This window comes from Vipera berus (assembly GCF_964194415.1).
Source record: "Vipera berus genome assembly, chromosome: 1".
Lineage (NCBI taxonomy): Eukaryota > Metazoa > Chordata > Lepidosauria > Squamata > Viperidae > Vipera > Vipera berus.
In genome coordinates, this window is record NC_138202.1 from 359,278,591 (window position 1) to 359,305,223 (window position 26,633).

Sequence of the window (26,633 nt, forward strand, 5' to 3'; positions counted from 1 at the left end):
CATGTTAAAGAGGTCACACCCTGTTTGTGCTGCATGAATCGCTTCGCCACACCCAATATGGCGGGCTAAGACCATATTGGGCGTGCCCTGGCCCTCTCACCCTCTTAATCACCTCCCACCTAGGAAGCCCTGGATCCTTTACGCATGCGTGGGAGGCACTCGTTGCCACGGAAACAGCCACCCTTTTACCCACCCAAGATGGCCGCTACGGCAAGCGAAAGGGGAGGGGGAAATGCCCGTCCTGTCATTATATAGCGCCGATCTCGTGACCAACGGCAAGAACGGGGCGATAGGGAGGGGCGGGGAGTCATGTTCGCGGGATGGAGCAGCGGCGCTGCTTCTCCGGGTAAGCGGACGCCCCCTCGGGAGCCGGCGGGGACGGAGACGAAGCCCCGGGGTCCAATCTGAGAGGGACGGAGCGATCTGTGAGAAAGGGAGTGAGGAGGACTACCGCTCCCAGCGTGCCCCGCGAGGTCTCATTGTGAGCTTCGACGGTTAGCTGCCGCATTGCATTACGGGGGTTGTGGTTTCGGGGAGAGTGAGCGCCCCCTCCATCTGTCTAGCGTACCCTTCTCCAACTGGGCGCCCTCCTACACGATGGGAGTTGTAGTCCAGAACCCCAAGGAGGATAGGGGCGAGAAAGGACGACCCTCCCCCATTAGTCGTAGAAATTTATGCCCTCCCCAAACCCTAAGATTCCCCTCCCTCCCAGAACGGCTGCCCCTCTTGAGTGATAGAGCCCCTGAGCATGGACAGAGTTCATGGGCTCTCGGACACCGAGAATCCTGGGGGTGTTTGGAGGGGGGAAATGGAGCCCACATTTCCCATATGCCTTTGACTACAGTTCCCATTGTTTGTGGAGTGGACGGTGGGATATGTAGCTTTGGACATTAACTCAGGGAGCATATTAGTAGTAGTAGTAGTAGTAATAGTAGTTGTAGTAGTAGTAGTTAATAGTAATAGCAACAGTAACAACCCAAGGAATTTAATAATAATAATAACAATAATGTAATAATAGCAATAACAATCACATGAGCACCTTTCACAGGCTTTATCTCTTATACTTTTTTAAAATTGGGAAGAATTTGTTAATCGCAGGGAAAATGTTTTCCAAGAATTATTTTCAAATCAGTAACTTGTTTCGGATTGTTGTATTTTTCCATTCTTCTTTCTCTTCCTGCTTGGCAGACGAATCCAGTCTCTTTTTGTAAACATTTTTATTTTTATTACTTCAATAAAAAGCAACAGAAACGAACGGTAAGGAGAAAAAGCAGGGCAAGGAATAGATCACACGCATGCAGTGGCATACAGGTAGTTCTCGACTTATGACCGTAATGGAGCCCAACATTACTGTTGCTAAGCGAGACAGTTGTTACTGTGTGTTTTGCCCCATTTGAGGATCTTTCTTGCCACGCTTGTTAAGCGAATCACATGGTTGTTAAGTGAATCTGGCTCCCCCATGGATTTTGCTGGGCAGAAGGTCGCAAATGGAATTAAAATATAAAAAAATATAAATATAAAAAGGGGATCACGTGACCCCGGGACACTGCAACCGGGCTAAATATGAGTCAGTTGCCAAGTGTCCGACTCTTAACGGTCGTTGTTTATGTTTAAATCCGGGGTCTTCAAACTTGTGTGCCTGGCTGAGGAATTCTGGGAGTTGAAGTCCACAAGTCATAAAAGGGCCAAGTTGGAAGACCCCTGGTTTAAATGATATCTAAATGTATACCTTTTTTTAAAAAAAAAAAAGACCATTATTGCTGATGCAGAAGCTTTATACTGAGCCGAGACTTCAAGTGAGAATTCAGTAGATGAGATTTAATGTACTAATTAAGAGGAAAAAAATATTTTATTTCGTTTCTTGAGCTCTCTTATCTATAAGAAAATAAATCCTTTAAGCAGCTGTTGGCTGGAGGTCAGCTGAGTTCTGTTTTCCCAGCGTGAATAGTCAATAAATCAGGGTGGAATGAGGAAGGCAATTATTTTAGCTGTTTATTGTTGCAAAAGTCGATCCAAGTCAAGTGTGCGAGGGTAAAAGTCAGCTCGCATATTCATACAGAAAGGTTTTTTCTTTTTTTTTACTTTACACCGTGTCAGTCTATGTGATTTATAAGCTTAGCGTTCACACTTGGTTGATCACATTTGCCTTCTTTTGGTACAAGATTTGCATTTGTTGTATTTCGTATAAGATATCAACACCTTAATCCTATCTTGTAGTCGGAGGTCCTTTTTACAGAATAACAGAGTTGTGGAAGGGCCCTCGGAGGTCTTCTAGTCCAACCCCTTGCTCAAGCAGGAAACCCAACCCCCCCCCCCCCAGGACCTTTTCAATCCATTAAAACTCAAGATTGTACGTGGCAACTAGGATCGTAATCTAATTTTTTTAAAAAAAAAAAGTTTTGACATTAGCCATAGCGGTTTATGGATAAACCATCATCTTGTGGAGATAAAGGTGTCCGTTGACTCTGACATCATCAGATTTCTGTTACACTGCATTTGCAAAATGTTTCACACAAGGAAACGTTTCTAGAAGACCAGATCGTTTTCTGCCAACAAAAGGGCAAATGGTGGCCCTTTGCATTTGCGAATCATAAGAGTGTATCCGATTGGTGGAATACAGACAGTCCTCAATTTACAACCATTCGTTTTTGGGACTGTTGGGAGTTAGAACAGCACTGGAAAAAAAATATTTATGATCAGTCCTCATACTTATAACTGTCACAGCATCCCCTCAATCACATGGACAAAATTCAGCTGGGATGTATTTATGACAATTGCAGCATCCTGGGATCACATGAATAAGAATAGAATAGAATAGAATAGAATAGAATAGAATAGAATAGAAAATAGAATAGAATAGAATAGAATAGAATAAGAATAGAATAGAATAGAATAGAATAGAATAGAATAGAATAGAATAGAATAGAATAGAATAGAATAGAATAGAATAGAATAGAATAGAATAGAATAGAATAGAATAGAACTGCAAGGGACCTTGGAGGTCTTCTAGTCCAGCCCCCTGCTTAAGCAGGAGAACCTATACCATCTCAGACAGGTGAATGTCCAGTTTCTTCTTAAAAACCTCCAGTGATGGAGTGCCCATGATTTCTGGTGGCAAGCTGTTCCGCTGGTTAATTGTCCTCACCGTTAGGAAGTTTTTCCTTAATCCCAGGTTGCTTCTCTCCTTGATCAGTTTCCATCCGTTGTTTCTTGTCCTGCCTTCAAATGGTTTGCAGAGTAGGTTGACCCCATCTTCTTTGTGACAGCCCCCGAAATACTGGAATACTGCTATCATGTCTCCCCTATTTCTTCTTTTCTTTAAACTGCCCATACCCAAATCCCGCAGCCGTTCTTCGTATGATTTAGTCTCCAGGCCTTGGATCATCTTAGTTGCTCTTCTCTGAACTTCTTCCAAACTCTCGAGCATCTTTTTTGTGATACGATGACCAAAATTGGCTGCAGTATTCCCAGGTGTGGCCTCACTAGGGTTTTGTAAAGCGGGACTTAATACCTCGCGTGATCTTCATTCTATGCCTCTGTTCATACAACGCAGGATTGTGTTAGCTTTTTTGGCTGCTGCCGCACAGGGCTGGCTCACGGTTAAGGGATCGTCCACTCGGATTCCAAGATCCCTCTCACGGTTGCTGTTTTTGAGCCAGGTTTCGCCCAATCTGTATTTGTGCCTTTGATTTTTTTCCTGCCTAAATGTAAAACTTTGCTTTTCTCCACACGGAAACTCATTTTGTTGGACAGGGGCCATGGTTCCAGTCTGTCAAGATCTTGTCTTGAGCTTGTCTTCCAGGGTGTTGGCTACTCCTGCCAGTTTGGTGTCATCTGCAAATTCCCCTTCAATTCCCCCCTTCTATGTCAACCTCTAATGGCAGAAAGTGAAGAGGAACTAAAGAGCCTCTTGTTGTGGGTGAAGAAGGAGAGTGCAAAACTTGGGTTGAAACTAAACATTAAGAAAACCAAGATCACGGCATCCGGCCCTCTCAATTCCTGGCAAATAGATGGGGAAGAAATGGAGGTAGTGACAGATTTTATTTTCCTGGGCTCCAAGATCACCGCAGATGGGGACTGTAGCCAAGAAATTAAAAGACACTTGCTCCTGGGGAGGAAAGCCATGGCAAATCTAGACAGCACACTAAAAAGCAGAGACATCACCCTATCAACAAAAGTGCATATAGTCAAGGCTATGGTCTTCCCAGTTGCAATGTATGGCAGTGAAAGTTGGACCATAAGAAAGGCCGAGTGCCAAAGAATTGAGGCCTTTGAACTCTGGTGCTGGAGAAGACTCCTGCGAGTCCCTTGGACTGCAAGGCGATCAAACCGGTCGGTCCTAGAGGAGATCAACCCTGACTGCTCTTTAGAAGGCCAGATCCTGAAGCTAAAACTCAAATACTTTGGCCACCTAATGAGAAGGAAGGACTCACTGGAGAAGAGCCTCATGCTGGGAAAGGTTGAGGGCAAGAGAAGAAGGGGACGACAGAGAATGAGGTGGCTGGATGGAGTCACTGAAGCAGTAGGCGTGAGCTTAAATGGACTCCAGAAGATGGTCGAGGACAGGAAGGCCTGGAGGAACGTTGTCCGTGGGGTCGCGATGGGTCGGACACGACTTCGCAACTAACAACAACAACAATGTCAACCTCTTCTTGGGAATCTCCCTGTTGCCCGCAGAGACCCAGGCCTCACCTCATTTGCCATCTACGACCTTCCCAGCTAGTTTCCAACAAAGACAGTGGGAAAAGCCAGATTCGGTTTACGACTAAGTGATCCACTTAGCTGCAGCGATTTACTTAACAACGCTGGCCAACACTGGATTTTGATAAACATCAATTTGCCTATAGGGGGAACAGGTCGACAGACGATGCCATAGCTACTGCTTTACACTCTGTAGCAAGTCATCTTGAAAAAACCTGGAAGTTATGTCAGGATGCTTTTTGTCGATTATAGCTCGGCTTTCAACACCCATTTTGCCGAGCACTCTCATCGAGAAGCTGACTGACTTGAAATTCTCCCCCTCCATCTGCGATTGGATTCAAGACTTTCTTAGGGACAGGTTACAAACAGTGAGGGTCGGGTCTGCTTTGTCCACCCACCTGAAGCTTTGCACCGGCTCACCACAGGGATGCGTGCTTAGTCCCTACCTGTACTCTTTATACACATATGACTGTGTATCATCTGACCCATCTACTGCGATAATTAAGTTCGCAGGTGATACGACCGTGGTGGGTCTTATTACAGGTGGGGATGAGACAGCATACAGGGCGGAGGTACAAAAACTATCCAGATGGTGTAGTAACAACAACTTGCACCTAAACATCGGCAAGACGAAAGAGATGGTGTTAGACTTCCGGAGGAAAAAGGAGGAACCTGCCCCACTTTACATCGGGGAGGACTGTGTGGAGAGAGTTTCATCCTTTAAATTCCTGGGAGTCTACCTCTGCGAAGATCTTACCTGGAAAGTTAACACAACCCAGGTGGCCAGAAAGGCCCAACAGAGACTTCACTTTCTCAGGGTCTTGCAGAAGAACAGGGTAGAACAACGGCTAATGACCCTCTTTTACCGGTCTACTATAGAGAGCGTCCTCTCGTATGGCATTGTGGTTTGGTATGCTGGTCTGGCAGCCGTGGATAGGAAAGTATTACGGAGGGTGGTGAGCACAGCACAAGACATTGTGGGCTGTCCCCTGACACCACTGGATGACCTCGCCAGGGCTCGCTGCCTTGGAAGAGTGAGGAAAATTCTCAGGGACGACTCACACCCTGGACGGTATCTCTTTACTCTACTACCGTCGGGTAGGAGATACAGGAGTGTAGCCAGCCGCACCAACAGGCTGAAGAACAGCTTTTATCCGTGGGCTGTCAGGCTCTTGAACGGGAAATAATTTTTATAAACTTTATGCATGATTGACTTGCGAGGCTGGTGCGTTGTGCAATTAGCTCACAGGGTGTAATAAGATGGAGGGTTTGTGTCACTGTAAGCTGGGGGAGTGGGGGCACGAAGGGAGGCTCAGCCAGTCTCAATGTATACATGGTTGTACTTTGACAATGAAAGGTTCATTCATTCATTCATTCATTCATAAAATCGGGTGGTGGCTGAACCACCATTTGCTTCGCCGTGGAAATTTGGGTCTCAGGACTAGCTGGAGATCATCCAGGAAAAGAGAGCCTCGTTGCGTATGTACAAACAGCAGCGGGGTGGGGCAGGGACACAGGGAGGTGCGAGAAGATAATGATGGTTCAGAAAAGGCATTTGTGTGACGCAGAAGCCTTTGTGTGGAGGAGCAGCTAGCCTGTGAAATGGTCTCACGAGGTCGATGGATCGTTAAGGTGCTTCCAAGTGAAAGGCAGAACGCAGAGATGCAATCATATGAAGCTTTATTCAACGATAGATTAGAGAGAAAGAATTACTTGGCATGTAGGCCTCCATGCCTGGATTGTAAGCTAGCAGAAGAGAGAACAGAGAGCAAGCAAGCATAGCATAGCTGGACTAGACTAGATGTAGACGAAGAGCAGCCCCTTGAGCAGAGGTATTTATGGGGGGTCTCAGCCCCTCCCTAACCATAAAACTCTCTCGCCAGTGGGGCTGCAGGGGCCGGGGACCCCTGACCCATCAGTGGAAGCAAAGAAGCCTCTTTGCTCCCATCTGATGACCTTTTGGGGGAACTGCCATGGCTGGCACAAAACATCTAACATAGCCTGCATTGTGGAGTAATCTGATGGGACAAACCATCGTTCCGTCGTTGTTTTTTTTTGACCTCTAGTTTGGAGCAGTGTGGGGACAGCCTTGACACCCTCCCACCCCTTGCGATCCTCTTTCTCGGGATCCATCGGCTCCAGATGAGGACCGACTTGTCATCGGGCAGTTGGCAAACTTTCCCCGCCGATTTGGGACAAGTCACGAGTACAGATTGTTTTTTTTTTCTTCCTTTCACTGTAAAAACCGCACCGGCAAGCGGCACCACGTATGTTTTATCATGTGATCGTCCGCTAAGAGGCAACGATTTGCTTTGGCGATAACTGCATTTTCAAACCAGCGGGTTTGTCCTTTTGAGACCGGGGTGGTTTTTTTTGTTGGTTTTTTTCCCCTTTGGGGTTTTTTTCCTTAGAAAAACTGAGAATTTCCCCTTTTGTGTTGTTCTGCTTTGCAGCTGTTGGCTGTGTCGGCACGATGGCGGAGAGACGCGGCCTTTTCTCGCTGCTGTTCCTGTCCTTGCTCTCTTTCGCAGCCTGCGGTAAGTGATTTGTTTGCGAAACAGCAGAAATCCAGAGGTGGGCCAGCTTTCCCGTCTGCCTTTTGAACCCGTTCAAGATGTGCTTCCTGTTTTTTTAAGAGGTGCTTTAGAGTTTTTCAGACTTGGGCGCTTTAAGGCCGGTGGGCTTCCACTCCCGGAATTCCCCAGCCAGCAGACTTACACCCCTGTTAAAGCAGGCTGGCTGGGGGATTCTGGGAGTGGAAGTCCACCCCTCTTAAAGCATGCAGGTTGGGGGATTCTGGGATTGGAAATCCACTCCTCTTAAAGCAGGCTGGCTGGGGGATTCTGGGAGTGGAAGCCCACCCCTCTTAAAGCATGCAGGTTGGGGGATTCTGGGATTGGAAATCCACTCCTCTTGAAGCAGGCTGGCTGGGGGATTCTGGGAGTGGAAGCCCAACCCTCTTGAAGCAGGCTGGCTGGGGGATTCTGGGAGTGGAAGCCCACCCCTATTAAAGCAGGCTGGCTGGGGGATTCTGGGAGTGGAAGTCCACCCCTATTAAAGCAGGCTGGCTGGGGGATTCTGGGAGTGGAAATCCACTCCTCTTGAAGCAGGCTGGCTGGGAGATTCTGGGAGTGGAAGTCCACCCCTCTTAAAGCATGCAGGTTGGGGGATTCTGGGATTGGAAATCCACTCCTCTTAAAGCAGGCTGGCTGGGGGATTCTGGGAGTGGAAGCCCACCCGTCTTAAAGCATGCAGGCTAGGGGATTCTGGGAGTGGAAGCCCACCCGTCTTAAACTATGCAGGCTGGGGGATTCTGGGAGTGGAAGCCCACCCCTCTTGAAGCAGGCTGGCTGGGGGATTCTGGGAATGGAAGCCCACCCGTCTTAAAGCAGGCTGGCTGGGGGATTCTGGGAGTGGAAGCCCACCCGTCTTAAAGCATGCAGGCTAGGGGATTCTGGGAGTGGAAGCCCACCCGTCTTAAACTATGCAGGCTGGGGGATTCTGGGAGTGGAAGTCCACCCCTCTTAAAGCAGGCTGGCTGGGGGATTCTGGGAATGGAAGCCCACCCCTCTTAAAGCATGCAGGCTAGGGGATTCTGGGAGTGGAAGCCCACCCGTCTTAAACTATGCAGGCTGGGGGATTCTGGGAGTGGAAGTCCACCCCTCTTAAAGCAGGCTGGCTGGGGGATTCTGGGAGTGGAAGCCCACCCCTCTTAAAGCATGGCTGGCTGGGGGATTCTGGGAGTGGAGGTTTATCCAGGTTAAAGTTGCCATACTTGAAAAACACCGCTTTAGATAAACCAGCTGGTGAGGTTCATCACTTCCTTTTCAGCACCCTGCCCCTTGTTTATGCATTCATGGATGCAAGTGAGATGTTTTTAAACTATATCCCTAAAGTTGCTGCACAAAATTGAGCATCTCTCTTATGTCTACATGGGTTATAGCAGGGGTGTCCAGCCTTGGCGACTTGAAGACCTGTAGACTTCAACTCCCAGAATTCCCCAGCCAGCATCTTCTTTCCCTCCCTCCCCCCTCCTTATTTTCTCTTCCTTCTTCCTCTCCTCCCTTTTTCCTTCTTTCTAACCTCCTCCCTCCTTTTCCTTTATTCTCGTCCTCCTCTCCTCTCCCTCTTTTCCTTCTTTCCTTCCCCTTGGCCCCCTACTTCTTCTCCCTTCCTTCTCCTCTCCTCCCATTTTCCTCCTTTTTCCTCTCCTCCCTCCTCCTCCTTCCTTTTTTCTCATCCTCCTCTCTTCTCTCTCTTTCCCTTCCTTCCTTCCCCTTGGCCCCCTACTTCTGCTCCCTTCCTTCCTTCTCCTCGCCTCCTATTTTCCTTCTTTCTCATCTCCTCCCTCCCCCCTTCCTTCCTTCCTTCCTTCCTTCCTTCCTTCCTTCCTTCCTTCCTTCCTTCCTTCCTTCCTTCCTTCCTTCCTTCTTTGAAGTTGAGATCCCCTCATCTTAAAGCTGCCAAGATTGAAATCCACTGATCTAGATCAGGGATCTCCAGCCTTGCCTTAATTTAAGGTTACGCCGTGAGGAATTCTGGGAGATGAAAGTCCAACAGGTCTTAACAGTTGTCAAGGTTAGACGCCCCTGGGCCACAAGCAATGAAGGGTGACGTGGAAAATTGGAAGTGTTACACCCCAAATGGCAGGTGATCCAAGCCTTGAGCTTGGATCAGTCGGGGTGGGTGGGTGGGGAGGGGGCTCACATGCCAGTCTCTGAAACGGACCGGATTCTGTGGGTTCCCCCCTCTGCCAAATCAACATATTCTTGTCCGAAGCCGGAAACCTGGGATGGAAAAGGGACTTCAAACTTTCCTGATCTTTGTCTGTTTGTTTGTTTCTTCCCAGTTGAAGATGGGCCTTCTCTTTTCTCTGCTCCGGAAGAAGTTTCCCTGGAAAACCACAGCGTGCAAACCATCATGCTCGCCTTCAGGTAAGCCCTATTTTTCACCTTCCACCTCCAAGGTAAACACACCTGGGGGGAAAAAACAGGAAGTGCTAGGTAATCAGGCAACACCCTCGGGGCGCAGTCATTCCCCCAGGGATAAAAATGCAATTTTCTTTGGTTACGTTGGGGCTTCCGGACTGGGCGTTCCCCACAAGATAATGTCGCGCCGTACGGTGAGTCCTACTTTTTTAGGTCATTTGTTGTTAGTTGCGAAGTCGTGTCCGACTCATTGCGACCCCATGGACAACGTTCCTCCCGGCCTTCCTGTCCTCTACCATCTTCTGGAGTCCATTTAAGCTCACGCCTACTGCTTCAGTGACTCCATCCAGCCACCTCATTCTCTGTCGTCCCCTTCTTCTCTTGCCCTCCACCTTCCCCAGCATGAGGCTCTTCTCCAGTGAGTCCTTCCTTCTCATTAGGTGGCCAAAGGATTTGAGTTTTCACTTCAGGATCTGGCCTTCTAAAGAGCAGTCAGGATTGATCTCCTCTAGGACCGACCGGTTTGATTGCCTTGCAGTCCAAGGGACTCGCAGGAGTCTTCTCCAGCACCAGGCCTCAATTCTTTGGAGCTCAGCCTTTCTTATGGTCCAACTTTCACTGCCATACATTGCAACTGGGAAGACCATAGCCTTGACTATACACGCTTTTGTTGACAGGGTGATGTCTCTGCTTTTTAGTGTGCTGTCTAGATTTGCCATGGGTTTCCTCCCGAGGAGCAAGCGTCTTTTAATTTCTTGGCTACAGTCCCCATCTGCGGTGATCTTGGAGCCCAGGAAAATAAAATCTGTCACTACCTCCATTTCTTCCCCATCTATTTGCCAGGAATTGAGAGGGCCAGATGCCATGATCTTGGTTTTCTTAATGTTTAGTTTCAACCCAAGTTTTGCACTCTCCTTCTTCATCCGCAACAAGAGGCTCTTTAGTTCTTCTTCACTTTCTGCCATTAGAGTGGTATCATCTGCATATCTTAGGTCATCCTGGCCGGTATTAGAGGGCTGGGCCCATGGCAGCTGGGAAGGAGGAGGGTGCGAATTCTCCCAGCCCATGTGGCCTTTTTTTTATGTTGTCCCTGCAGGGCTGCAGCCAATGAGACTATGGCAGTAAGCTTCAACGTGACTTTTACGTCCAAAAAGAACGTCACCATTGTTGAATTGCCCGACCAGGTGAGTTTTAGAGGCCTGCCTGGGTTGGATTAGATCGGTGTGTTCAGTCTGTTACGCTTTGCAGAACAAATGTAGGAGGTCCTCGACTTACGACGATCGGGCTAGTGACCGATTGAAGTTCTAACGGCACCGGGTTTTTCACACTTAACGCCCGTCGCAACATCTCCACGGTCACTTGATCAAAATTAGGACGCTTTGGCAACTGGCATGTACTTACTGACGGTTGCCGGGTCTCAGGGTCACGTGATCCCCTTTTGCGACCACCTGACAATGGGCAAGCCAGATTCACTTAACAACCGTGTTACTAACTTAACAGCTGCAGCGTTTCACTTAACAACTGCGGCAAGGAAGGTCGCGAAACGGGGCACAACACACGAAACAACTGTCTAGCAGCTTAACAAGGGAGATTTGGGACTCAATTGTGGTTGGGAGTTGAGCTCCATCTGTGGTCCTCGACTTACGACTGATTGCCTAGCAACTATTTAAAGTTTTGATGTTGCCCCCCCTCCCATGTTCACATGACACATTCTGGACGCCCAGCAACTGGCTTATGTCAGTCACAGCGCCCTGCAGCCACGTGACTATGACCTATGACAGTTTTTGCTGCCAATTGGCATCTACGTCTGGTTTTCAGCAAAAAAAATATCCCAAAGCAAATAATGGGTTTAAGAACTGCGGTGTTCATTTAACAACCTACTATTCACTTTACCACCACTACAAAAAAGTCATAAAATTGGTCACAGGGTCAGCTGCTTTACAACTGTCACAACTACTTACAACTGTAATTGCCAGGCTCAATTACAGTCGTAACTTGAGGATTACCTGAATATCTCTGGTCTAACTCAGATTGAAGGGGCAAAATCCTTAGACCTGTGATGGTGAACCTATGGCACGCAGAGCCCTCTCGGTGGGCACGCGCACCGTCGCCCCAGTCCTAGGCCTTCGGCTGGGTTTTATAAAACCTTTTCGCTTTAAAAAAAAAGATTCAATCAATCAATTTCAACTTCTCACAGGGGAAAAAAAAGATCTCACAAAGTTGGAATTGATTGATTGAACTTTTTAGTCCCACCCAGTCTGCCGTTACCACCTCAGCCACACCCACCCAATGGGCCACGCCCACCCAATGGGCCACGCCCACCCAGCATCCCAAGATACATAAGTGGGTTTTGGGTTGCAGTTTGGGCATTTGGTCTCTAAAAGGTTCGCCATCACTGCCTTAGATTGTGGTTTTCAACCTTGGCAACATTAAGAAGGGTGGACTTTCACTCCCAGAATTCCCCAACCACATGTTTTATGATGGGTGGACTTCCACTCCCAGAATCCCCCAGCCGGTATGCTTTAAGAGGGGTGGACTTCCACTCCCAGAATCCCCCAGCCGGTATGCTTTAAGAGGGGTGGACTTCCACTCCCAGAATTCCCCAGCTTACACGCATGGCTGGGCAGAGAATTCTGGGAGTTGAAGTCCACCCATCTTGCCAGGGTTGAAAAACTCTAGGCCCCAAGACAAGGTGGAGTCCTGATCCATCAGGATCAGCCTGAATCCCTTGAATCTCATCGGCAGTTCATACGTTTTATGTCTCCATCTCTGACAGGTCATAATTCCAGCAGGCCAAAAGGAGGCACATTTCCTTGTAAGCGCTAAAGAAGTCGGGCAGGTGACGGTATATCTGCAGGTGAACACATCCCACCAGATCGGGTAAGCGTCCATAACCGAGCCATGTCTAGCCGGTAATTCCATTCGTCAAGATGTAATTTCACTCACTGGCCATTTTTCCCGTTTCCCAACTTTTGGAACCTTTTTTTCCCCCAAATTTATATTTTATTGATTTTTTTTTGAAGACACACATCACTTAATAATTGGCGAACGGTGTGTTGTCTGGGTTACAATTGTAAAACAATCGTTAACAGCTGATTTCTATAAACCATATTTCACATAATAGTTTTAGCTGATTTCCTCTTTTCCCAACATATCCTCTTGAGTTCATACAATTCTGATTGTTTTGATGGGTAACAGTGAAATATATAATTTTTCCCCCAACATTCCTAAAAAAAATAATAATCATATCGGTATAATATTTCTTTTCTGTTCAATCGTTCTGGTTGTCTTATCATAGATCCTGTGACAGTCCTTATTTTAGTTTATTTCTCCCACCGAATTCTAGATATTCTTTACTGGTTAGGATTTTCTCAAGAATTAATTACGTTTAAAATTGGCACCAAGGGTGGAGTCATAGGAGGAAAAGAGGCAGAGCCCGGGGGGAGCGGCGTCAAGCGAGCCATCAGTTTAGAATCACTACGTTCCCACAAAGATAGCTCGCTCTCTTTCCTTTGCAGGCCCAGAATCCGCTTCCTTGTGATTCACAGCAAGGCCGTCAGGATCGTGGACCAATTGATAGGCTGGATCTACTTCCTAGCCTGGTCGGTTTCCTTCTATCCACAGGTGTTTGAGAACTGGAGACGCAAAAGGTAAAAGACACAACGGTCCTCGGTTTCCGTGCTCTGGGAGTTGCCGGTGTTAACCATGTAAGATGACACTGAGAAGGCCCAACAGTGGTTGGCACACGCCCCCCCCCAATTCCGCACGTTTTACTGTTTCCAACAGGTTGCCCTGAAGCCGAGTAAAAATTGGCCAGCTTCACTTTCCCCTTTGTTTTCCCCAAAAAGGTAGTCCTCAACTTACGACGATAACGGAGCCCAGAATTTTCGTCGTTAAGTCATTATGGTCTAAATTGAGGCATCAAGTAATCACGCTCAATTTTAGGACCATTTTTGGGACGCTGGTAAAGTGAGTCGCCATGGTCCTTAAGCAGATCAGGGTGGTTGTTAAGCGAACATGTAGTCATTAAGTGAATCCGGCATATCCCCTGGGTGCTTTTTTTGCCATTTTCTGCTGGAAAACAAATTGTGGTCATGTCTTAAAGCAGGCTGGCTGGGGAATTCTGGGAGAGGAAGTCCATCCCTCTTAAAGCAGGCTGGCTGGGGAATTCTGGGAGCTGACGTCCACCCCTCTTAAAGCATGGCTGGCAGGGGAATTCTGGGAGCGGAAATCCACCCCTTTTAGAGCATGCTGGCTGGGGAATTCTGGGAATTGAAGTCCGCCCTTCTTAAAGCATACTGGCTGGGGAATTCTGGGAGTGGAAGTCCACCCCTCTTAAATCAGGCTGGCTGGGGGATTCTGGGAGTGGAAGTCCACCCCTCTTAAAACCTGCTGGCTGGGGAATTCTGGGAGCGGAAATCCACCCCTCATCTTAAAGTTTGGAAAACGCTGGTCTAGAAACTGAATTTTTCCAGCTCACTGACAACGGCAACTGCAAGGTCCAGAGTTTAGCACCCTTGTGAAATTCCTGAAAACTACCCAGGTTGTTCCCACAAGTGTTCACCCGCGCCTTTCTCGGTTCCTTCTGCCAGTGTTGTGGGACTCAGTTTCGACTTCATCGCCTTGAACCTGACCGGCTTCATTGCCTACAGCGTCTTCAACATTGGACTCTTTTGGATCGTCCCTGTAAAGGTACCCAGGTCCCATCTTCCTCGGCCGGGTTGCCATCGGCCACCTTGGGCCACCCATTTTAGTGTAACGGCTTTGCCTTCCTCCGCAGGAGCAATTCCTGCGCCTGTATCCCAATGGTGTGAATCCCGTGGACAGCAACGATGTGTTTTTCAGCCTCCACGCTGTAGCCCTCACTTTGTTCATCATCTTCCAGTGCTTAATCTATGAGGTAGGTGCAACTGATGATGTTCCCTAGTTGGGTCATGAAACGTCTTCAGGTAAACCACCCAGCTCAGAGGGCACCAAGGACCCCACAGCTCTCCTTCCCCTCCTCCTCCTCCTCCTCTTCCTCTTCCTCCTCCTCTCCTCCCCCTCCTCCTCTTCCTCCTCTCCTCCTCCTCCTCTTCCTCCCATTCCCTTTTAGCACTGGTGATGTTCCCTAGCTGGGTCATGAAACGTCTGCAGGAAAACCACTCAGCTCAGATGGCACCAAGGACCCCACAGTCGTCATCCTCCTCCTCTTCCTCCTCCTCCTCTCCACAAATCCCCCTCCCTTCTTGCACTGATGATGTTTCCTACTTGGGTCATGAAACGTCTGCAGGAAAACCACCAGAAAGCTCTAAGGAGCCCACAGCCACCCTCCTCCTCCTCCTCCTCCCTTTCTCAGACCCCACCCAGCTCAGAGGGCACCAAGGACCCCACAGTCCTCCTCCTCCTCCTCCTCCTCCTCCCCCCCTCTTCCTCTTCCTCCTCCCTTCCTCAGACCCCACTCCATTCTAGTAGTGATGGTGTTCCCTACTTGAGTCATGAAAGGTCTGCAAGGAAACCACCCAGCTCAGAGCACCAAGGACCCCACCGTCCTCCTCCTCCTCCTCCTCCTCCTCCTCCTCCTCTCCTCCTCCTCCTCCTCCTCCTCCTCCTCTTCTCTTCACACCCCATTCCCTCCTAGCACTGATGATGTTACCTAGTTGGGTATTGAAACATCTGCAAGGAAACCACCCAGCTCAGAGGGCACCAAGGACCCCACAGTCCTCCTCCTCCTCCTCCTCCCCCCTCTTCCTCTTCCTCCTCCCTTCCTCAGACCCCACTCCATTCTAGTAGTGATGGTGTTCCCTAGTTGAGTCATGGAAGGTCTGCAAGAAAACCACCCAGCTCAGAGAGCAGTGAGCACCCACAATCCTTGTCCTTTTCTTCCCTCCTCCTCCTCCTCTTCCTCCTCCTTGCAAACCCCACTCCCTTCTAGCGCTGATGGTGTTACTAGTTGGGTCATGAAACATCTGTAAGAAAACAGCCAAGTTCAAACATCACCAAGGACCCCACAGTCCTCTTTCTCCTTCTCTTTTTCTTCCTCCATCTCTTTCTCCTCTTCCTCTTCTCCCCTCTTCCTCCTCCACCCCGCACTCCCTTCTAGCACTGATGGCGTTACCTAGTCGGGTCATGAAATGTCTGCAAGAAAACCCCCAAGCTCAGAGGGCACCAAGGACCTCATGGGTGTCTGTCTATCCTTTCCAAGTCCTCTTTTACCTTACGACCAGAATTCAGCAGTCGTTAAACGAATTTGACCCCATTTTATGACCGGCTTTCCCCCCCCCCCCATTGACTTTGCTCATCAGAAGGCCGCAAAAGGCGATCACGTGAACCCAGGACACTGCGACGGTCTTAAATACGAGTCAGTTGCCCAGCATCTGAATTTTAGGCACCTGACCCCGGGGGATACTGCAACGGTCGTAGGTGTGAAAAACGGTCATAAGTCCCTTTTTTCAACGCTGTCATCACTTTGAACAGTCTCTAAACAAACAGTTGTAAGTCGAGGACTACGTATCTGAAATGCTGTAAGGCGGGGGTCCCCAATCTCCCGGTCGGTGGACCGGTACCGGGCCGCGGCATGCCAGCAATCGGTCCGCACAAACAACCAAAGCCCCATCCGTGGGATGCAGGCAACACGTATAACCTCTCTCCGTGGAACTGGTCCCTGGTGGTGTCCGAAAGGTTGGGGACCTCTGTGGTATAGGATTTCCTTCCTGAGCAGGGGGTTGGACTAGAAGACCTCCAAGGTCCCTTCCAACTCTTGTTATTCTGTATTCTGTGCACAGCTTAGAGATTTTTTAGAAGGAAACTGAGGATTTGGGGGTTAGGCCGGATTTTACTCCAATTCAGCAGGCATGTTTGTCAGACTGCAAGCGTTCTTCTGCCCACGGGCCGCCCAGTGGCAAATTCCTCAGCCACCCTTGAGTTGACTCGTCAATTCCGTCCATTGATGCCCACTGGGGAACTGATTTCTGAGGCCAAATTCTGGCTGGAAAAGGTTGACTCTCTCTCCTTTCTCCTCTCTTCTCTCTCTTCTCTCTTCTCTTTCTCTCCTCTCTCTCTCCCTCTCTCTTCTTTCTGTCCTCTCTGTCTCCTCTCTCTTTCTCTCCTCTCTCTCTTCTCTCCTCTCTCCTCTCTTCTCTCTCTCTCTCTTCTCTTTCCTCTCTTCTATCTCCTCTCTCTCTCTCTCTCTTTTCTCTTCTCTCTCTCTCCCCTCTCTCCTCTCCCCTCTCTTCTCTCCTTTCTCCTCTCTTCTCTCTCTGCTTCTCTCTCTCTCTCCTTTCTCTCCTCTCCTCTCTCTCTTTTTCTCTCTTCTTTCTCTCTCTCTCCCCTCTCTCCTCTCTCTCTCTTCTCTCCTTTCTCCTCTCTTCTCTCTCTTCTCTTTCTCTCCTCTCTCTCTCCCTCTCTCTTCTTTCTGTCCTCTCTCTCTCCTCTCTCTTTCTCTCCTCTCTCTCCTCTCTCCTCTCTTTCCTCTCTTCTATCTCCTCTCTCTTTCTCTCCTCCCTTTTCTCTCTTCTCTCTCTCTCTTCTCTCCTTTCTCCTCTCTTTTCTCTCTTCTCCTCTCTCCTCTCCCCTCTCTTCTCTTCTCTCTCTTCTCTTTCTCTCTCTCTCTCCTCTCTCTCTCTTCTCTCCTTTCTCCTCTCTTCTCTCTCTTCTCTCTCTCTTCTCTTTCTCTCTCTCTCCTCTCTTTCCTTTCTCCTCTCTTCTCCCTCTCTCTCTTCTTTTTCTCTTCTCTCTTCTCTCTCCTCTCTCTCTCTCTTTGCTTCCCCCCGCAGAGAGGAAGTCAGAAGGTGTCCCGAGTTGCCATTGCGTTCCTGGTGGCTGCGTGGCTCTTCATCTTCACCACTCTGGCTGTGACGGTCGCCCAAATAATCACCTGGCTGCAATTCTTGTTTTATTTCTCCTACATCAAGCTGGGGATCACGCTCATCAAATACTTCCCCCAGGTGAGCGAAGGAGGGATCGGTTCTCCGTTGTTTCCTTGAGTCCTCGGGTTCCGCCCGACGCTCTTCCTCCATGGGCTCCGGGACCCCCACTGAGAAGGGGTATAGCTAGTCCTCGACTTACAGCCACCACTGAGCCCAACGTTTCTGTTGCTAAGTGAGACGTTTGGTCAAGGTTGACTCAGCCTTCCGTCCTTCCGAGGTGGGTAAAACGAGGACCCAGATTGTTTGGGGGGGGCGCAAGAGGCTGTAAAAGGCCCTGTGGAGAGGTATATAAGTGCTATTGCTTGGGGAAGGAAGGAAGGAAGGAAGGAGAAGGGAGGAAAGAGAAGGAAAGGGAGGGAGGGAGGGAGGGAGGGAGGAAAGGAAGGAGAAGAGAGGGAAGGGAAGGGAAGGAAGGAAGAAGATTGGGGGGAGGAAGGGAGGAAGGAAGGAAGGAAGGAAGGAAGGAAGGAAGGAAGGAAGGAAGGAAGGAAGGAAGGAAGGAGACTGGGAGGGAGGGAGGAAGGAAGGAAGGAGGGGAGAAAAAGGAAGGAAAGAAAGGAAAGAGGGAGGGAGGAAAGAAGGAAGGAAGGAGAAGATTGGGGGGAGGAAAGAAGGAGAAGGAAAGAAAGAAGGAAAGAGGGAGGGAGGGAGGAAAGAAGGAAGGAGAAGAGAGGGAAGGGAAGGAAGAAGATTGGGGGATGAAGGGTGAGGAAGGAAGGAAGGAAGGAAGGAAGGAAGGAAGGAAGGAAGGAAGGAGAAGGGAGAAAAAGGAAGGAAAGAGAAGGAAAGGGAGGGAGCAAACGAAGGAGAAGAGAGGGAAGGGAAGGAAGGAAGAAGATTGGGGGAGGGAGGGAGGAAGGAAAGAAGGAAAGGAAGGAAGGAAGGAAGGAAGGAAGGAAGGAATTGCCCCCATGGCACTCGCCTTCCTCTGCTGACCCAGATTGTTGGGGGCAAATATGGTGACTATATACCGCTTAGATAGGGCCGTAAAAGCTCTGGGAAGCGGAATATAAGTCTAGCTGCTATTGCTATTGCTTCCTTCCTTCTCTCCCTCCCTTTTCTCCTTCCTTCCTTCCTTCCTTCTCACGATGGCGCAGTGGTTAAAATGCAGCATTGCAGGCTGACTCCACCCACTGCCTGGAGTTCAATTCTCACCAGCTCAAGGTTGACTCAGCCTTCCGAGGTCGGTAAAATGAGGACCCAGATTGTTGGGGGCAATTAAGCTGACTCTGTAAACGGCTTAGAGGGGGCTGCAAGAGCACCGTGAAGCGGTATATAAGTCTAAGTGCTGTTGCTATTGCTAAGTGAGTTTTGCCCCACTTTACGTCCTTTCTCGCCACAGCTCTTAAGTGAATCACTGTAGTTGTTAAGTTGGCAACACGGTTGTTAAGTGAATCCGGTTTCCCCATTGACTTTGCCTGTCAGAAGGTCGCAAAAGGGGATTACGTGATCCCGGGGACACTGCAACCGTCATAAATATGAGTCAGTTGCCAAGCGTCCAAATTTTGATCGTGGGGATGCTGGTAGTCGTCGACTTATGATACACTTAGTGACTGTTCAAAGTTAAAACGGCATGGGAAAAAGTGACTTCTAACCGTTGTTTCATACGTACGACCGTTGCAGCATCCCCAGGGTCATGTGATCAGCATTCTGATGCTTGGCAACGGGTTCACATTTAATGACGATTGCAGTGTCCTGGGGTCAAGCGATCCCCCTTTGTGACTTTCTGGCAAGCCAAGTCAGCCGAGTTGCTAATTTTTAAGAAGTGCAATGATTCACTTAGCAACGGTGGCAAGAAAAGTCGTAAAATGGGGCAAAACTCGCTTCAACAGCCGTCTCACTTAACAACAGAATTTTGGGGCTCGATTGTAGTCATAAGTCAAGGACTACCTGAAGGCCTTTTCTCTCTGGCGCATTGTGTGACATTGCAGAAAACAAAACGCTAAGTTTTCCCAACGGTGCTTCTTCAAGAGGCAACTGGACTTCCTTGGGTTTTTTTTGAAGACGTTTCGCTTCTCCTCCAAGAAGCTTCTTCAGCTCTGACGGGATCGTGGGGAAAGGGAGGATTTATACTCCTTGCAGAAAGCTGGTCATTTGCCTTTTTTTGGAGAGTCGTTGAAGCCACTTGGAGGTTTCCCTGTGTCCTCTCTCTAAAAGAAGGCAAACGACCGGCTGTCTGCAAGGAGTATAAATCCTCCCATTCCCCGCCATCCAGTCAGAGCAGAAGAAGCTTCTTGGATGGGAAGCGAAACGTCTTCAGAGAAAAACAAGAAAGTCCAGTTGCCTCCTGAAAAAGCACCGTTGGGACAACCCTGACCTGGAAGAGAGAGAAGCTCCATATTTTATTTATTTTATTTTAATTCCATTTATATCCCGCCCTTCTCCGAAGACTCAGGGCGGCTTACAAGCTTAGCAGCAGCCTTCATTCAATGTATATGCCTGCTTATTAGGGCTTTCACACACACCCCAAGCGGCATTATTACAAAGTCAGCTTAATTGCCCCCAACAATCTGGGTCCTCGTTTTACCTACCTCGAAAGGATGGAAGGCTGAGTCAACCTTGAGCCTGGTGGGACTCGAACCTGCACTAATTGCAGGCAGCTGGTGTTACTTAAGGAGGCATTAGCCCACTGCTCCACCAAGGCTCTGTAGACAAGATGCTAACTTGTTTGAAATCTTGTTTGTGGAAGAGGTGTTCTTTTCCTACTTATCCAACATCCTGGTCTTGTTTTAGGCCTGTGGTGGCGAACCTATGGCACGCGTGCCACAGGTGGCATGCAGAGCCCTCTCTGTGGGCATGCGCACCATCACCCAAGTCCTAGGCCTTCAGCTAGGTTTTATAAAACCTTTTCGCTTTAGGCTTCCACCGCCGTGTGCAAAAAAAAAAAAGGTTCAATCATTCAATCAATTTCAGCTTCTCGCGTGAAAATTAAAGATCTCGCAAAGTTGGAATTGATGGATTGAACTTTTTAGTCCCACCCAGTCTGCTGTTACCACCGTAGCCACGCCCACCCAATGGCCACACCCACCCAATGGGCCATGCCCACCCGGCACCCGACGATACATAAGTGGGTTTGGGGTTGCAGTTCAGGCACTCAGTCTCTAAAAGGTTTGCCATCACTGTTTTAGGCCTATCTAAACTTTCGCCGGAAGAGTACCATGGGGTGGAGCATTGGCAACGTTCTGCTGGACTTCACTGGAGGTGCCTTCAGTCTCATGCAGATGTTCCTCCAATCCTACAACAACGGTAAGAGTGGCCCGTTGAGTCGGACAAGTCAGAAAAGATGACTGTGATGACCCAGGGCGTACAGCACAAAGGCAATGCAATCAGCCGGCAATTCAAACCGCCCTTTAATTGCTCCAAATTTTCCCCAAATGCTCCCACTTTTCTGGCAAGCCTCCGAACAAAGGAAGACACACACACACCTTCAGCCACCTCTGGCTTCAAGTAGTTTCGCATACAGTCTTGATTAGAAGGGGAATTTACTCCAGGCCACGGAGATAACAAGGAATGACACATACACCGTCAACCTAACGAGTCTGTGTGAATACAAGCTGGCCTGAGCAGTTTCAGAAGGGAAGCCAAAATACAGTCCAAGGTCTTTGAACATCTAAGCCATGTTGTCAGTCAGTCCAATGGTCAGAGGTTCCAGGTTTCCAAGCAGAAGTCACAGAACAAGAGATCAGCAACAACACACAACGCTCCAAGGAATCAGCGTTTGTTCCCGACAAATGCCTCTCTCCACAGTGTCTCCTTAAGTCTCAGTCTACAGGTGTGTCTTGTGGAGAGGGGCAGGACGCTCTCCTCCCGAGTAGTTGAGCCTGCCTGCGTTGTTTTCTCCGCTCTCCATGCTCTAGGATCAGGTGGGGGTGGCCCTTGCTCATCACCTGAACTCTGTCTCCCCTGTTCATCCTGTCCCAATCCTGAAGGGCCCTGGCCTGCCTCGGCCTGTTCTTCCCCACGTTCCTCTGAAACCACAGACACCTCTTCCCTCGACCTCCATAGGGTCCCATTCCAGCTCATTTTCCTCCGCAGATGGAGGCATGACAGTGACATTCAGGTAGTCCTCGACTTACGCCCACAATCGAGCCCAGAATGCTGTTGCTAAGTGAGGCAGCTGTTAAGTTTGCTTTGCCCCATTTTACGACCTTTCTTAAATGAATCGCCATGGTTAAGTGAATCATGCAGTCGTTAAGTGAATCTGGTTTCCCCCATTGACTTTGCTTGTCAGAAGGTCACACAAGGGGATCACATGATCCCAGGACACTGCAACCGTCATAAGTACATGCCATTTGCCAAGCGTCCGAAGTTTGATCACTTGATTGCGAGGAAGCTGCAAAGGTCATAAGTGAGAAAACCTGTCATAAGTCACTTTTTTTCAGTGCAGTTGCAACTTTGAACAGTCACTAAATGAATAGTCGTGAGTTGAGGACTACTTATACTTTGTGGGTCTAGTATGCATCCCTCAGGAGCTATCCATAATCCCTCTTCACTGCATAGCTAAAGGTAATCCTTAACTTATGATCTGTCAGGACCAGAAATTGCATTACTAAGCAAGGCGTGCCCAATTTTATGATTTTTTTTTTGGCCACTGTTGCTAAGCAGATCACTGCAGTCATTAAGTGAATCACATGGTCTTTAAGCGAATCTGGCTTTTCCTCCATTGACTTTGTTTGTCATATGCCGACTGGGAAGGTCGCAAATGGGGGATCACATGACACCGCAACCATCAGAAATACATGTCAGTTGCCGAACAACTGACTTTTTATCATGTGTCTGTGGGGACGCAGCGGTGGTTGTGTGAGGACCAGTTGTAGGTCACTTTTTTCAGTGCTTTTGTAGCCTAACAACCGCCTTGCTTAACCATGAAAGTTCTGGTATCAATTGCGATTGTAAGTTGAGGACCATCTGCACTCTTTGGTGATGGATTAATCCTGCTTGTAAATTCCTCAGGAAAGCAGTAGAAATTTGTTAAGATATTTAAGAATTTAGTAGTTGGAGCAGTGGGGCTGTGCAGTGACCACAGTTGTGGTTGTTTGGAGAGTGCTGGTGCCTACATGAGGCAATCTGCACTGTGATTGGTTGCTGTGGATGTGGAGGGGGGGGTTCCCTTTTTTCCCGCCTTTTTCTTCTGTGTGCTCTGTGATTTACCTCACGATGCTCCTGTTTGCCTGACTCTCTAGTTTGCTGTATATGTAGATGTAAAACATATTTATTTATATAAAGCTACAAGTTTGTGTCAGTGTCTCTAAACTGCATTCGGACACCGGCTGAGCAATTCCCTGACAGTTTAGAGATTGGAGAAGGTCCCTTCCAAAAGTATGGTGGGAGACATATCCCTGAGGCAAAGAGATGCACTTATGTTTATCCATTTTGAAAAGGAGAGAAAAATGATGGATACACACATATTCATAACTAATAATCTAGTAGATCTCAAGTTACTTCCTATCCTTCCTTTGTTAACAGCGAAGAACAACTGTCTTAGTTAACTTAGCTTAATATTGGCATCTTGCAGTTGATTGGTTGGAGAGTGCTGGCTCCTGCATGAGGTAGTTTGTGCTGTGATTGGTTGCTGTGGGTGTGGATGGGGAGTTTCCCTTTTTTCCCGCCTTTTTCTTCTGCGAGCCCTTTTGTGCGCTGTGATTTACCTCATGATGCTCCTCCTGGGTTGATTTACTCACAGTGCCCCTGACTATCTAGTTTTCTGTATATGCAGATGTAAAATATATTTATTTGTATAAAAGTTCATGTCAGCTTCTCTGACTTCACTTGGACACCTGCTGCGCAATTCCCCTTACAAAACTACAGACTGTTCAGGAAAATGCCCAAAATTTTCATTGCACGGTGAATTATAAATAGGGGGGGAAATCTATTTATGCTTTTCCAAGTATTTATTAGTCTCCGACGGTTAACTCAACCACTTCTTGTAAGCTCTCATTGTCTCTTTCTTCTTCTTCTTCAGACGCATGGAAGCTGATTTTTGGAGACCCCACCAAGTTTGGCCTCGGCCTCTTCTCCATCATCTTCGACATTGTCTTTATGATCCAACATTACTGCTTGTATCGCACCCAGGTTTACGATCAGTTTGAGTAGCTCGGTAGCCTGTCCCAAGGGTGCCCGCTGCATCGGGAAGCTTTTATTCCAAAGAAAACCAAGACTGGCAAAATTGCTACGACTCGAGTTTCTGCGCCACCTTAATTGCACCAAAACTCCTTTTCCACTTTGTGCCTTTGCGTCTTGCAATCCGGCAGTGCGGCCTTGCCAAAGTCATCCTCCTCCCCTGAATTCCTCAGGCGTGAAGTCCTCAAAAGCTCCCGGGGAAGTCATGGTCTGCAAAAGAAGAATAAATGCACCTGTTTTGCCATCCAATTTCTTACAGAGGTGCGACAGGAACCCTACATTGAAGGCATCTTAGCCAGCGAGAACGGGCTTTAGGAGAAGGCTGGCTACGAGGAAGGGAAAAACGGTTGTCCTCTTTAAATCAGTTAAACTTGAAAGACATCCCGCGTGACTTCAGGACCCTCCGGTGTCCCCTTTTCTCTTGCGCAGTGGGAGAAATGGATGGAGGATGTGGGACTACCTCGAAAAGCTTTACATTGGCGTCAAAGAACAGCGCACTAACCTATGTGAAATGGCTGAATTCAGGGATTGGTATTATTAAAGAGTGTGTAACAGGTTCTTGACACGTGGTTGATGAAGGCTCCTTTTGAAAGGAGAGGTGGTCTGGTTGTGGTTTGAAGGGGATCAGGAAACCCGAGTGAGGTTTGAAGAGGTTCAGGAAAAGCTGAGAGAGATTGTGGGTCCCTCCAGAAGGGATCGCAGAGTCCCCGTCTGTAACCGTGACAAGCCTGTAGTTGGGTTTCACTAAGACCCACTTGACCTAACCGGGATTGAAGACACGGATCTGCTCAGGGGGATGGTGTTGCAGTTTGTGGGGTCCTTACTGCCCTCCGAGCTGGGTGGTTTTCTTTCTTTTTTTTAATTCCATTTATATCCCGCCCTTCTCCGAAGACTCAGGGCGGCTTACAAGCTTAGCAGTAGCCTTCATTCTATGTATATGCCTGCTTGTTAGGGCTTTCACACACACACACCCCAAGCGGCATTATTACAAAGTCAGCTTAATTGCCCCCAACAATCTGGGTCCTCGTTTTACCTACCTCGGAAGGATGGAAGGCTGAGTCAACCTTGAGCCTGGTGGGACTCGAACCTGCACTAATTGCAGGCAGCTGGTGTTACTTAAGGAGGCATTAGCCCACTGCTCCACCAAGGCTCTTGCAGACGTTTCATGACCCAACTAGGGAACATCATCAGTGCTAGAAGGAAGGAGGAGTTTATGGAGAGGAGGAGGAGAAGAAAAGGGAGTGATGAGGAAGAAGGGAAGAATGAGAAGGAGAGCTGTGGGGTCCTTGGTGCTCTCTGAGCTGGGTGGTTTTCTCGCAGACGTTTCATGACCCAACTAGGTAACATCATCAGTGCTAGAAGGGGGCGGAGGGTTGCTGTTTATAGATTTGCCCTGTCACTGTTGGTGAGAATGTTCTTAGTGCCGTGGTGGCATGCAGAGCCCTCGCTGTGGGCACGCACGCACGCCATCATCCCAGTCCTAGGCCTTCAGCTGGGTTTTATAAAATCTTTTCGCTTTAGGCCTTCGCCGCTGTGTGCAAAAATAAAAAAGGATTCAATCAATTTCAACTTCTCGCGGGGAAAAAAATATCTTCCAAAGTTGGAATTGATTGATTGAACTTTTTAGTCCCACCCAGTCTTCCGTTACTACAGCCACGCCCACCTGGGCCCCGACGATACGTAAGTGGTTTTGGGTTGCAGTTTGGGCACTCGGTCTCTAAAAGGTTCGCCATCACTATCTTCGTGGTTCCTTGATTAGGCTGTTGGATAGATGGTGGTGGTGGTGGTGGTGGAGGAGGAGAGACATGGATGGATAAGAGGAAGGTCCCAGGTGCTCTCTGAGCTGGGTTGTTTTCTTGCAGACCTTTCATGACCCAGCTAGGTAACATCATCAGTGTTAGGAGGGAGTGGGGAATTGCCAACGGCTTGCCCTGTCAAGTTATGGTAGGAATATTCTTGATGGTTCTTTGACTGGGCTGTTGTTTACTTGTTGGCAACGTGTGTGTCTTGAGTTGATAATTCCTTGATTGCAGTATTGCCCTGACAGGGCCAGCCATTGGTATCTAAACAGGGAGCAAATCCCACTCCCTTCTGCCACTGATGATGTTACCTAGTCAGGTCATGAAACGTCCTCAAGGAAACCACCAGGCTCAGAGGGCACCAAGGACCCCACAGTTCAATCCTGAGCTACAAATAGGCTCTTCTACTGTTGCAATTGATTAGGAACAAAGGGATCTGGAAGATCCCTATCTGGGCTTAATTGTGGCCTAGCCAAGGTGGGGGCGGGGAGGATGGGCCTTTTGACTTTCCACTTCAGGAAGACTCAGCTGGGATGCTAAGCCCATCCTAGAGCCCAACAGGCTGTGGGGAAAAGCTGGGTCCAGGATAAATCCCGGACAGAGCCGCTCCAGATGAAAGCTTGGTCGCTTCCTTTGGGATCAAATCAAGAGGAATCTTTTCAAAGAATTAGTCAAAGACATCATTTTATCCAAGGTTACCTGTCAGTTCAAAAAGCTGCCTCCAGAATCCTGATATTTCGCCAATATGGCTTCCTTCCAACCATCCCTCCTTCAGATGTTCTCTGGCACGGGGGTCCCAAACCCCACCCCCCCAGACTGTGGACCAGTACCGGGCCACAGCGTGCCAGCAGCCGGTTCACACAAAGAAGCAAAGCTCCATCCGTGGGATGCAGGCAGCACACAAAACCACACGCTCTCCGGTCCGTGGAAAAACCTCTCTCCATGTAACGGGCCTCTGGTGGTGCCCAAAAAGTTGGGGACCTCTTCTCTAGCATGAAATGGCACTTGAGCTCTTTCAACCTCAAAAGCCTTTAATTTAGGAGGGAACCTTCAGGACTGGTGGTCCTCGACTTACGACCATGTCATAAGCCATCCGGTGTCACTTATGTGGGAATTGGGCTGCTGTGTAAATTTCTTAAAATAAAATCATTGGGACCGGAATTACGATTCTTAATCGG

At 48.6% G+C, this 26,633-nt stretch overlaps 1 protein-coding gene across 2 annotated transcripts; it reads left to right on the top strand.

Moving 5' to 3' along the window:
- The first annotated feature begins 294 nt into the window (after positions 1 to 294).
- On the top strand, positions 295 to 24,214 carry LOC308674044 (cystinosin-like). 2 transcript variants are annotated; one of them, XM_081338200.1, is made up of 11 exons: positions 295 to 346; positions 7,155 to 7,238; positions 9,551 to 9,635; positions 10,726 to 10,813; positions 12,406 to 12,509; positions 13,148 to 13,279; positions 14,222 to 14,321; positions 14,410 to 14,529; positions 17,384 to 17,554; positions 20,665 to 20,782; positions 23,499 to 24,214. In XM_081338200.1, exons 1-11 carry the CDS (start codon positions 310 to 312, stop codon positions 23,627 to 23,629), a joined length of 1,170 nt encoding a protein of 389 aa, XP_081194326.1. In that variant the 5' UTR covers positions 295 to 309; the 3' UTR covers positions 23,630 to 24,214. The 2 variants fall into 2 exon arrangements, with proteins under 2 accessions (XP_081194326.1, XP_081194327.1); XM_081338201.1 differs by having other exon boundaries at positions 330 to 481.
- The last annotated feature ends 2,419 nt before the right edge of the window (positions 24,215 to 26,633 follow it).

Coding starts and splice junctions, on each gene's coding strand:
- LOC308674044 (XM_081338200.1), top strand. CDS start 310: ATGTTCGCGGGATGGAGCAGCGGCGCTGCTTCTCCGG. Junction 12,510..13,147: donor AACACATCCCACCAGATCGG/GTAAGCGTCCAT, acceptor TTTCCTTTGCAG/GCCCAGAATCCGCTTCCTTG. Junction 20,783..23,498: donor CCTCCAATCCTACAACAACG/GTAAGAGTGGCC, acceptor CTTCTTCTTCAG/ACGCATGGAAGCTGATTTTT.